General features: G+C 49.3%; 1 protein-coding gene across 1 annotated transcript in view; it reads right to left on the reverse strand.

The window, feature by feature from the left end:
* Nucleotides 1-12266, reverse strand: part of PLPP4 (phospholipid phosphatase 4) — a 116037-nt gene that overhangs the window by 5090 nt on the left and 98681 nt on the right. Inside the window, exon 6 of the mRNA XM_080823188.1 lies at nt 5272-5442. Within this exon, the coding sequence (XP_080679314.1) occupies nt 5272-5442 (171 nt within the window). The remainder of the gene's footprint in view (nt 1-5271; nt 5443-12266) is intronic.

The raw sequence follows: 12266 nt of genomic DNA on the forward strand, positions 1-12266 counted from the left end.
AACTACGCGGTGTGTTAGACAGAGATGCGTGAGAAAGATGAGAGCGACAGGGAGTGTGGGAAAAGGGCTGCGGTTCCAAGAGCGGTCATCACGAAACGTCCTCCCCCCGAAGGGGACACTTGAGCCAAAGCTGGGAGGGGGAAGGGAACGAGGCCCACCTACAGAGGGAGTCGAGTTCTGGAAATACCTTGAACAGAGAACCCATAAGAGACACCAGAGAACATGAGAGGAAGTAGAGGGGAGAGGGATCGGAATGACGTGAAGCCTGGTGGTCATCAATGAGACTTGTGAGCAGCCAACACCCATCATCCCTGGGGACCGAGCAACAGGGGAAGGCCAGGGCTGACCTGGAGGCCGAGAGGGCAGAGGGCCTGACTCATGCTCCTCGGGCCTGGCCCAAAGCGCCGTCCCGTGGGTTCTGAGGGAGGCAGGCAGACGACCGGGGGGTTGTAGACAGCCCCAGCCCTCCTGTGGGGGATGCCTAGGAGAGGAAGGCAGAGGTGGGCAGACTCATAAGGCCGAGAGGCGGAGAGGCTCCCAGACCCTGAGCAACATTCCGCAGCTGATGCTGAATGTGAATACAGACCCTACCACAGAGGGCAGCCCACCGCGGAGGGAAAATGGGTTGAAATCAATTCACTCCAGACCGAGACTATCTGTGGGAGAATATCCGTGTTTCTGTTTTACTCAAGGCGGTGGGATCCCGGTAGGAACAGTAATATAATATCAAGGGCTCCTTTGCTTTTCTTTTTTTTTTTTTAATTTTATTTTTTTTTCCAGTGTTCCAAAATTCATTGTTTATGCACCACACCCAGTGCCAAGGGCTCCTTTTCAAGTCATTTTGTTTAGAAAATCTAGAGACTGCTTCTGACAGACCAAGGAAACCCCTGGTCAACAGAGTGTATCCCTCAACTGTGTGTGTGTGTGTGTGTGTGTGTGTGTGTGTGTGTGTGTGTGTGTTTAGCGGGGAAGGGGTAGCAGCCTCTTCCTGGCTCTTTCCTGCGGCACATGAACCATCCAGCAAAGTGCCCCCCGCCCCCAACCACCTCATCTGCAGGGCTGATCACCTCCTGAAGTCTGGTGACTACACAAAAATTCATTTCAAATCACAAACCCATCACAGCCCAGTCAGGGAAACACGGGGAAGGCAGTGGCAGCCCCCTTGAACACTTCAGCCCGGCCAAATAACGGCGTCTGTGACGGCCATGGATGCTTGCTAACCTCGGGCTGGGTGGGAATGAAGGACCGTTTCCTCCCTTGAGACCCACTTTCCTGTATTACACTCAGAGGGGATGCTCTTTCTTAGAATGAAACACCGCACAAGCACCCAGGGCCGCTTAAATGACACAATGATTATAGAGACCAGTGTTGGTTGGAAGATTACTCCCAAATGTGGAGTCGCATGAGGAAAGCCTAGATCCAGATACAGGAATTTGAGGGGCAGAGGGAGCTCACGATTATGTCCACTCATATAACAGACAATACCTTCCTGCCACGCCTGTGATTTCTCACGGACTAGAAATCATAAACCCACAAGCCGATGAGTTGAGGCAGAAGTGAGTTCAGTAAGAAGCTCTGCTCTTTCTCTACATTTTTCTCCACACATTTTTCTCAGCAGGGGAGTTCCGTAAGTCTTAACTCTCGAAAACACGAAGGTCAAACCTTTGTTTGTGGCTAATCACAAAGGTCAAACCTCTTTTTGAGGTGCTGGGCTTGGCAGTTAGCATCACCCATGAAACCCTGTAGCTTCCACTTGACCTGGAAGTGGGCACGTCACAAAGACTTGGAGACTCTCAGCCACATACGGCGTCAGGCCCCCTCCAACTGGCTCTATTTCTGCACAAGTCCTGCTAAATGTTTCACAGGCCCCTTCCTGCCATGGCCGGTGCACCCCCCCCCCATCTTCTTCACTTAATAAAACAACAGGCTTGTCTGTTTGGAGCGGAGCTGGGAAGGCAGAAAAGACGAGAAGGGTGTTGATAACAGAAAATAACCATGGTAATGGAAAGAGGGAGGCATTTGAGATTATGGGCTATTTATTGGATAAGAATATATAATCAAGTAATTGGATGTACTTCTATATTAGACACAGTTGTGTAAGTCAAAATTGAAATGGAGTCATAAAAATCTCATAATATTAATGCTGTTAACTAAAGTCTATAATGAGAGGGATTTGGGTTTTGCGGACGCCTCTGGGGCTCTGCGTGGATTCCCATCATGACGGGCGGCGCCTGCCCACGGTCAGTGGGCAGCTCAGTCTGCGAAGGAAAATAACTTATTTCTCTCCATCAGGCGTCCTGCCTCACACACACACCCACGCTGCCCATCCCTTCTCCAAGCTGGAAAACTGGGAGGCCTCCCTGATGACTCCCTTAATGAGTGAGTGTTCAATGAATAAAATTTCCCACTCATTGGACACTGCCGCTTCTTAACATGTAATAAGGGCGAGAAAAGATGGCGCGGATGAGGTACACCTTAGATCAGGGTTTCTCAACCTTAGCAGCAGCCATCCAGGGCCGGGGAGGTCTGTGCTGTGAGGTAGGTACCGTCTTGTACATTGTAAGAGGTTTAGCAGCAAACCTGGCCTCTCCCCACCAGGCTCCAGAAGCAACCACTACCACCACCAGCCCCCAGTTGTACAGACCAAAAAGATAACTGCAGCTATTGCCAAATGTCCCCTGGAGGTACGGTCACCCCCTGTTGAGGGTACAGTCACCCCCTGCTGAGACCACCGGTGTAGACAGTGACAGACGGCCTCCTAAAAGGGAATTCAGGTCAAATGAGCCAGACTCATTTCTGAGCCCGTTAAAGAGGCCAAGGAAAAGCGCACTCACTCCTCTCCTGGCTGATTCTGGGGCTAAGAATTGAACAGACGACACCGGCGAACTGGTCCTTGGGCCACATCAATGACCTAGAACATCCCATGTACATTGTTTTGCCTGTGGGAGTCTAGCATAGCTCAAGTCTGGCCATAAACGTCACCGAACATAAATTCTCTTGCTCTGCTTTCCTACCAGCCCACAGAGCGTTACCTGTCACCCGTCTCCCTCGACTGCTCCAAGCTCCTTTCTGCGTCAGCTGGAGAAGACGGGTCTGGAGCCCCGTTGCCAGCAGCCTTCAAGGCTCCGGCTGCATCATAAGCCCACCGCCTCCGTAAGGCCTGGGACTGTGAGTCTTCATCCTTTCCTGATGTACCGGCCCCAGCAAGGTAATGAGGGAAAACCAATCAGGACCTCAAGTATTTAAGAGAGGCCGATCTCACGTCTGAGGGTTTCAGGACAAGTTCACTCCACAAAGGCCCTGACTGCCTTGCAAGATAAAGCAGCGCTCTGTTCAAGGATGAAACCCTTCATCGTTTCACAAATCCAAAGTGCCCGAATCAAAGTGCAAACCGGGGACTCACGGCTTACAAACAGACCACGTTCCAAAATCACGTCTGCCTCCAAATCAGTTGCTGGGGAAACACAAACCATCCTCCTCCAGAGACAATGGGGGAAGCAAGAACAATACCAGTTTGCATTTGTGTCGTATGTTTTCGCTCACAAGATACATTCGGATCCATTATTTCATTCTGTAAAATGTCTGTAAAAGAGCATGTGAAGTACTGGGGAATGACTGTTCCCAAGTTCGGAAGAAGAAACTACAGCTCACAAGGGGTAAATGAAAAGCCGTCCCTAAGACACCAGCCAGCCCGTCATGTTCTTCACGGAGAGACGTCCTCATCATCTGGGCAATAATGATTCTGTTGGAAACTAGTGCCGGGCGCGGTGGGTAGGCCTCGGTGCCGCTGGCTCGGCGACTCTGCCCCTGCCACCCTCCCGTGACGGAGCTTTGTGTCATCTGGAGCTCCGTCCGAGTCGCTGTTCAAAGCAGATCACAAGGGAGGGCACAGGGCTCAGCCTTATGGCTTCTAGTGACTGCCCCCTTCAGGGGGGCCTCAAGACTCTGATCTCTACTTGACCCACCCACCTGCGGAGACCATGCACCAGTCTCTCTCTTTACCCCGAAGCCTTGGCTCTTAGCTCAAAGCTGCTGCTAGAAGGAAGCCCAGAGCCCGAGCTCCAAGAGGCTGGAGAGTGGAGCTGAGGCCAGGGAAGGAGCAGGAGAAGCTGGAGAAGTACCAGGAGGAGTGGGAGGCCCCAGAAAAGATGGGGAGAGGTTGTCCCCAGCTAGGAGCGCCCCTCACCTCTGGCCTCATCTGCTACATCACCACCGCTGGAATAAATAGCTGGGAAGAGGCCAGAAGTGTGCGGGAACACGAGGCAGCTGGCTGCAGAGACAGGAAAGGGGGAGGAGGAGAACCGCCTGAGGGCAGCAGGAAGTGGCAAGGGAGAGGACGGGCAGACCACAGGCTGATGGGGAAAGGCGTTCAGATCGCAGGAAACTGGATTCGGCACGTGTGTAATTCAGTCTGTTGGCTTAAAGTTGACACACTAGAGCTCTTCCCCAAAGCCGCTCAGAATTCATCAGAAATAACCGACTTGCATGTTAATGCAGACGCCTGGCCACCGCTCCAGACCCACCCCCGGAGCTGGCTTCCTGTGTCAGGATGGCCTGGTCAAGGTGACCTGAGGCTCGCCCTGTGGGGAACGTGGCCCTCTGCACGCTGGGGGAGCGGAGTCCCATGGACGCCCCCTCTGCCCCTGCTCCCTGCTTGCCACGGCAGGTGCTGGCGCCGGTCGGCCGGCCGGAGCCGCAGCTTATCTGCGGGGGACAGGGCGTGCTGCAGTTTTATCCCAGCCCCGAATTTGTTGGCTGTTACTTTCCCTTGTCTCAGACACTCCAGGAGTCACATACAGGTAAACCTCACAACAGCCTCGTAGCAGCGGCTCAGAACGCCACTGGCATTGATCCCTGGGCCGGACCCATCCTTTGGAAGTGCATCTGTGCTGAGAGATATGTCCTTGTGTGACGGATGTGAGATGGGAAAGGAGCCAAAAACCACTTGGCACCAAGTCTGAAGACTGAGGCAAGTGATAAAGCAGGGTGGTCACAGTTGGGTCTGAGGCCCAGGTCTGCCTTCCTGCTGGAACCTGGGCACAGAGAGAAAGAAGGGGCTTCTAGGCTACCTCCAGCAAGGGCAGTATGGAGGTCAGAGCTCACATGAACAGGCAGGTTTTCTCTAAAACTGTATCTGTGGTTATTTCAACCTACACTGGTCTGACAGTGGGCAGCTGGTTCTCCCTGAATGGGTACCTCTCTACACCCCTCCCTACAGGAGAGTGTCAGACGACACCGTGAGGACTAGGCAGGCCCTGGGCAGGGACTCACCTTGCCAGTGATGCTTGTAGTCACACATACGGGACAGGGCAATCATCATGGCGCAGTACAGGGGCAAGATGGCGGCACAGAGCCGCCAGCTCTTCCCCCGCCCACTCTCGGTGAAGCAGTGCAGCTTGCCAGCCAAGTAGAACGTCGTGAAGCCAAGGCCAGAAAAGGCAACTGCCAAAGAGAAACAGCAGGTGTTACACTAGCAGGTGGTAAGTGGCAGGGACACAGCATGTCCTGGGCATCCTGTCTACCATCTTGTACACCCCAGGGCCAAGGCATATTGGCACCAGGCACGGTCTAGGCAATCTGTGCTCTTGCTAGAACCATGCTGGTATGAAACTTTTAACAATGAGAATGACCTTCCAGGCTTGTGTGTGATCAAAATCTATTCTATTTCATTCATTCATTCATTCATTCATTCAACAATGATTTAATGGGTAGCTACTGTGCGTTAGTCAGACACTGCTCTGGGTGGGGGAATAACAAAGTGTGTCCAATGCTCTTTCTGTGTCAAGGGTCTCAAGGTCTGGTTGAAAGACACAGCCATGCGTAGAGAGGGTTTCAATATAATGTGTTGGGTTCTATAAGAAAAAAGTGTGCATAGAATATAAGACTGTGATGACTGCTTAGATTTGATGAGTGAGGGAAAGGGAGAGATTTTGGGCTTGGTGGCACTCAGTAGGATGGACCCAGCACAGCTACGGAGCAGTGAGTTTGATGGAGAGGTTGGCAGCGACGAGTGCCTTTTCTTCTCCTAAAAATTATGGCTATTGATTTTTAAAATTGCAAAGACAACTCGTGACTATACTAAATCTGCTGTTGAATGCGTAGAGATCAGGTTTAGCTTGAGTAATTCTAAGACTTCTCACCCAGTCAGGTTTAGAACACAGCTGGAACTCAGTGAGATTTAAAGCAAGCTTTGTGTGGGTTTAGTCTTCTGTGGGTTGAGAATGATCTGCCACCCTGGCTACCCATGGAGTAGAAAGGTGAAAACCTGAAAAACCTATGAAGCTTTACAAAATCCTCATAGCCAGTCTCGCTGCCAGACATTCTGCTGGTGCTAGCCTGCTGGTCTGGAGCACGTGTGTGAGTGTGAATGTGAGTGTGTGAGAATGTATGTGTGTGGGAGTGTGTGTGTGTGTGCATGTATAAGTGTGTGTGCATGCATGTGTAAGTGAGTGTGCACATGTGAATGTGTATAAATATGTATACGTGTATATGTATGAGTATGTATGTGTGTGAGTATGCGTGAGTATGTGCATGTGTGTATATGTGAGTATGTGTGTATAGGTGTGAGTGTGTCTGTATGTGTGTGTGAGTATATGTGTATGTTTGAGGGCATATGTGTGCATGTATGTGAGTGTGTGAGTACACATGAGCATGCATGTATGTATGTGCACATATGAATGTGCATGCGTGTGGGTATACGTGTGCATGTGTGTGCATGTATGTATATGTATGAGCATGTGTGTGCATATGTATACGTGAGTGTGTGCGTGTGTGAGTGTGCATGTGTGTACTCCCCAAGTGCTTCCAGCACCAGCCAGAGTTGAGCTTTGCACACTCGTAGAAGCCGCAGCCCCTGCCTTCTCTAGACACCAACCTAATCAAAGCTTTCCTCTTGGAGAGAAAATCCTCCAGAGGGGCAGACTGCTTGGTAATCAGCCCCCACGGGGACCCGGTAAGAACCGTCTTGCAAACACTCTAGATGCCAGGCCACCAGCGGCGTGGAGAGACTGCCCGAGCCCGAGCAGCAGCCTCAGCGTCCCCGAGTTAGGGACAGATAAAGAACGTCAGGCTGGCCCAGAACTGCTGAGTTAGACTCTGCATCTCGCAGGGTGCACGAGAGACCTGCGGGCACTCTCCAGTCGGCGGGCCTGCCTCAAACACACTCATCCCCTTATAAGACTCCCTCAGAGTGCACCTCAGGGAAGTAATCCAAAAATATGGACAACTCTAGAAGACATCCCGGCCAAGTTATTTATAATCATAGAACAATGGGAGATGGGGAACGCAGAGGCGCCGAGAAGCAAACTGTGATATTTCCGTTCAGGGGACGGTGCCGCACCCAGGAAAACCACAGCTCACACAGCTCGACAGACAATCCTCACGGTACCATGTTAAGGGGGAAAAGCTGGACCTCAAATTGTAGGTTCAAGATAATCGTGGCCACAACATATAGAAATGGTTAAACTGTAGCTTTACCAAATTATCTCTGACAATGTATCTTTTTTTTTTTTTTTTGAGAGAGAGACAGACAGAGAGAACAAGTGGGGGTGGGGAGGGACAAGGGGGGGGGGAAGAATCTTAAGCAGGCTCCACGCCCAGTGCCGGGCTGGATCCCACGGCCCTCAGTTCATGACCTGAGCCTAAATCGAGAGTCAGATGCTTAACTGACAGAGCCACCCAGGTGCCCCCATAATGTGTCTTCTTAAAAGGGATCCCCCAGGCACACACATGAGCTTATGCCAAAGTAGAATGTTTTCAACAACCAAGTTAAGGTAAGTAAGAGGGTTGTTTTTTGTTTTTTGTTTTTTTCCTTTTTAAACAATATTAAATCAGGTTTATCTCAGGAATAAAAATGAAGCACTTAAACATTTTTGAACAATGATTAGCACTTAAATAAACAGCAAAGCAGTGGCCATGCATATTAAATATTCCATTTAAGAGAAGAATATGTAAAGAGCTGCATTGTCCAGGCCTGTTTTACATTTTTGCTACGATGGAAGGTTTTTAAGTGACTTACGGGCACTCGAGAGTGGTCCCATTTGGCCTCCAGCCTAGCAAGCACGATGGGTTCTTAATTTCCCGTCCTTACCCACGTTGCTCTCCTTCTATCCACTTACACCCTCCTCTAGGGTAGCAGAATGGGAGGGGGAGGCTGGACAGTTGGCACTGGTGGGTACTGGCCTCATCCTGAATTCTTACGGAGGAGTAATGGAATTCACTCAAACCAGACAGCTTAGCAAGTCTATCTGGCTAATTATGCTGAATGTGGGAGCATAAAAGAACTGTCCTGGGGCTGTGTAAGGTCGTGGATGAAAATCTCCAAGATTTCAATCAGAGAGGCAGCCTTAAGTGTTGCCAAACTGGCACCTCTTGGGAAAAGAAACACAACCAAAAAGAGGACGTCAACGAGTACAAGGTGGATGAGGGCAGGACTTTGTCTGTGTCCCCGTAAAACAAATTGATTTGGAGACTTTAGGACAGACAAGTCCCAGCTCAAGCAGCCACCCGAGCCTCGAGGCACAACACCGGCAAGGGAAGGGGTGGCTGAAAACCCTCTAAGGTCAAGACCTGGGGCAGGTAGCTCAAGGCCAGGCCCTCAGGCTGCACTAGATCACCTCCTGGTCCCCCTGGAACTCGAATTTGGCCAGCTTTGGCAGCCACGGGCTGGCACTCATTCTTTGGAGAGCAGGTAAAAGGTACTCTCCTTCATGCCCTGGGACCCACGCTGCAGCCCTCCCCAGTGTGGGAGTGTCTGCTGCTTTGAAAGGACTCACAGGCATTTTTAAAGGCTGGGTTGACCGTCCAGATCCTGCGGGCACCCAGCAGCAGCTGCTTTTCTACATATTCTATTGGGCCTTTGGGCAACATTTTTAAAGCAGCACTTTATGCCTTGACTTTTCTAGGTGACACGACAGGCTCCAAATTCATGCTAAACCTCATGCTTGTTACTTTCTCAGTGGCATTCACGGCAGCTGTTGAGCCAGCAGAACAGCCTTTGGCAAAGGGCTTCTGAGGCTCTGCCTTGTGGCCTGGAAGGCACATGGGAGCCACGGACACCATGGGTACTTTGCATTTCTGCTCTCCCGAATACTGTCCGAATTAGAACTAGGCTCTGCCAAACCGCACTGAATTCATACGATCCCACATTTTGTTTTGCCGCCTCCTCCTGTGAAGCTGGGGGTTTGGGACCAGCCTGTAATCTCCCCGGAGCTGTCCAGCTCTCGGATCCTGGGGCTCACCGAGGCTCAGATTCGATTCAACTGAGAGAGAAAGAAAACAGGGAAGTCTTTAAAGAAAGGCTTTCCAAGGCTAGCCAAGCGACACCCTATTCTCTTCTCAAAGAAACATGCACTTGAGACCCTGCAGAGCTGAAAAATCTTTTATGCTCATGTGGAACAGGTGAGATCCTGTTCATTCTGCCTGCCTCTCCCCTTAAACACACCCCCCGCCCCCAGCATGATTAAGAAACGGAACTGAGAGCAGAGCAGTCAAGGCGGTGGACATTTCAGAAGATGGAGATCATAAAATAGGGGAAATGTGTTCCTATTGTGCTAACATCATGAACAACAGAAATATGATTAGAGCACTCCCAAGCCAGTGGGCAAGAGGGTGCTGGGATTCTAGCTGTCCCTGGGGCTCCAAACTCGTTCATTTGCTCTCCAAAGTTTGAAACACACACAAGCTCTCACAGTGATCTATGAGGAAGAGCATATGCCCCTTGCTTTCAGAGCCTGTAGCAGGTTTTCTGAACTAGAAACAGCTGATTGTAAATATTTATATGTTGATCTGGCTGTGAAAAGCAAAAATGTTCTTGGAGCCTGTAAACTAGGAAGCAGATGAAGGAGAATGATTTCCCCACCCTGTTTCTGGCACTTTCAGCCGCACTCCTGGCACGGTCCTCAATGAGAGGAGATAACCAAAGCATCACAATACAAACTCCTGGCCCAGGACATCTCAAGTCACCTCCCCTGTACAGGGCTCTCTGCCTGCCTGGGGATTCTGAAAAGGAATCACCGGTTCTTCTCCCAGGCTTCATAGACCAATTGCCACAGGTTTATAACTCTCTCTTTGCAAACAAAGTTCTATTTATGAAGCTAGCTTAGGTTAGATAATGTGGTTTCCCTCCCCGCTCATCCCCCCCCCCCACTGACTTTTAAAGCAAGTAGAAGACTTTTGGACCCCAATGATTGCCAGAAATAAGAAAATTGGCATGCACAAACACAAAGATTTCAAAATAAAATGAGATAAGAATTGGGGGGACAGATTCTGCTTTGTGTGTTGTGTTTTTCACTTTTGCTAATTTTAATGAATTTCCCCAGGCAAACTGATCATTCCTGGCACCAAAAATGGAATTGTACCCTGATGAGGTAATCTGTACAAATTTTCCATTTTATGATGCTCAAACAGCTAGAATTTTCTTCTCCAAGAGGGAGAAGGGCAACACCAGATGGCTGAATAAATCTTAATACTGAAAGGGGTTTTGAGAACATCAGTGCATCTCTACAAGACCATCCAAAACCAGGACATGGGAACGAGCATGTCTGGTCGATACCTGGACATTTCTCATCACGGCTCGGTCATGAACTGAATACATGACATCGGGCAAGTCACTTTCCCTCTCTGGGCCACAGTTTGGTCTGTAAATTGAGAGACTGAACCATGGGGGCCACCAAGTCATGCCCATGGAGGTCAGGCAGATAGGGAACAGGAGTAAAGTAACGGTATTAGAGGCAACTTTTTGCAGCAGAAAACCCTTCTGGGTCTATCTTTTATTATTCCACTATTGTTAGGCACTCAGATAAGAAACACTTCACTTTCTGAAAAAAATCAGTGGTTCATTTGTGATGGTAAATGATAACTAACACCTGGCCCCATGGTGGGACACAGCTGGGAGTGGTGAGGACTGGGGAGCATCTGCCTATTTAAAGATGCAGCCTTGCCATGTACGATGAACCTGCATTTAAAAATGCAGCTGGTGTCTGCCATGTAGAAATGTGGGCTCTGTGGTCCTAGAAGTTTTGATCTTCTGCAAAGGAGGGAAATCCCAATGTGTGTGGTAAATGTTTCCATTTTAACATATTAACAGCTCATCAAAAATTAATACAGTGCAGACCAAACGAAGCTCATCTATGAGCCAACAGGGCTGGATCTGCAGACTGCCAATTTGACAGGTCACCTGACCCCCATCTTCCAGTGCCAACTGGTTAAATCCCCCTCTGTGCCTGAGTTGAAAATTACACAAATCCATTTGTCCCTGCTCTCTACACTAAAGCAAAGAAGCACTTGAGCTTGGGATGATTTTGTTTAAACCAACAGCAACAGCAAATTAAGTGACACAGGGGATTTGGGACTAAGGAATCCATTCAACAGCAGGGACTACAGACAGTCCCCAACTTACAAGGGTGCAACTTACTTTTTTTTTTTTTTTTAACTTTATAGTGGTGAGAAAGCAACATGCATTCCCTAGAAACCACACTTCAATTTCTGAATTTTGTCCTTTTCCCATGTTTGTGACATGCGATATGATCCTCTCTCATGATGCTCAGCGACCCCAGCCGCAGCCCCTGGTCAACCCCACGATCCCCAGGGCAAACCACCAGCACACTTACAGCCGTTCTGTTCTTCACTTTCAGATTAGTGTTCAGTAAGTCACAGGAGGTATTCAATACTTGATTACAAAATAAGCTTTGTGCTAGATGATTTTGCCCAGCTTATGAGCATGTTCAAGGCGGGGCCAGGCTAAGCTATGAAGTGTAGTAGCTTAGGTGTGTTAAATGCACTTTTCAACTTATGGTATTTTCAACTTACCATGGATTTATTGAGTTATAACCCTATCCGAAGTTGAGGAAAATCTCTATTGTGTGGTGTTGGGGAGTGTAGGCTTTTGAGGTAAACCCGTTAGGGACTCAGCTCTGCCACCTAACTCCCATATAAGCTCACCTCTTGGGGTCTCAGTTTCCTTATTTGTGCAATAGTTTTACTAGCACTTGCCTTACAAAGTTATCTCGCAAATTAGTTAATGAGGAATTGTAAAATGCTTTGCTTAGTGCTTGGCACCAAGTGATCATTGCCTAACCCATAGCCTTGGTTCTGTAAAGTTCCATTCTGCAAGAAAAGCCTTCGCAAATTCTACTCTTGTAATCTGCAGTTCTCCAGTTATATAAGTGCATGCTTGCTCTGAGAGAGTTCTATAGCTAGGTATCAGGCTGATACAATTCTGCAGCCCCCAAGGCTCTCAGTAGATATAAAATGATCTTAGCCAGTAA

This window comes from Martes martes (genome assembly GCF_963455335.1).
Source record: "Martes martes genome assembly, chromosome: 14".
NCBI lineage: Eukaryota > Metazoa > Chordata > Mammalia > Carnivora > Mustelidae > Martes > Martes martes.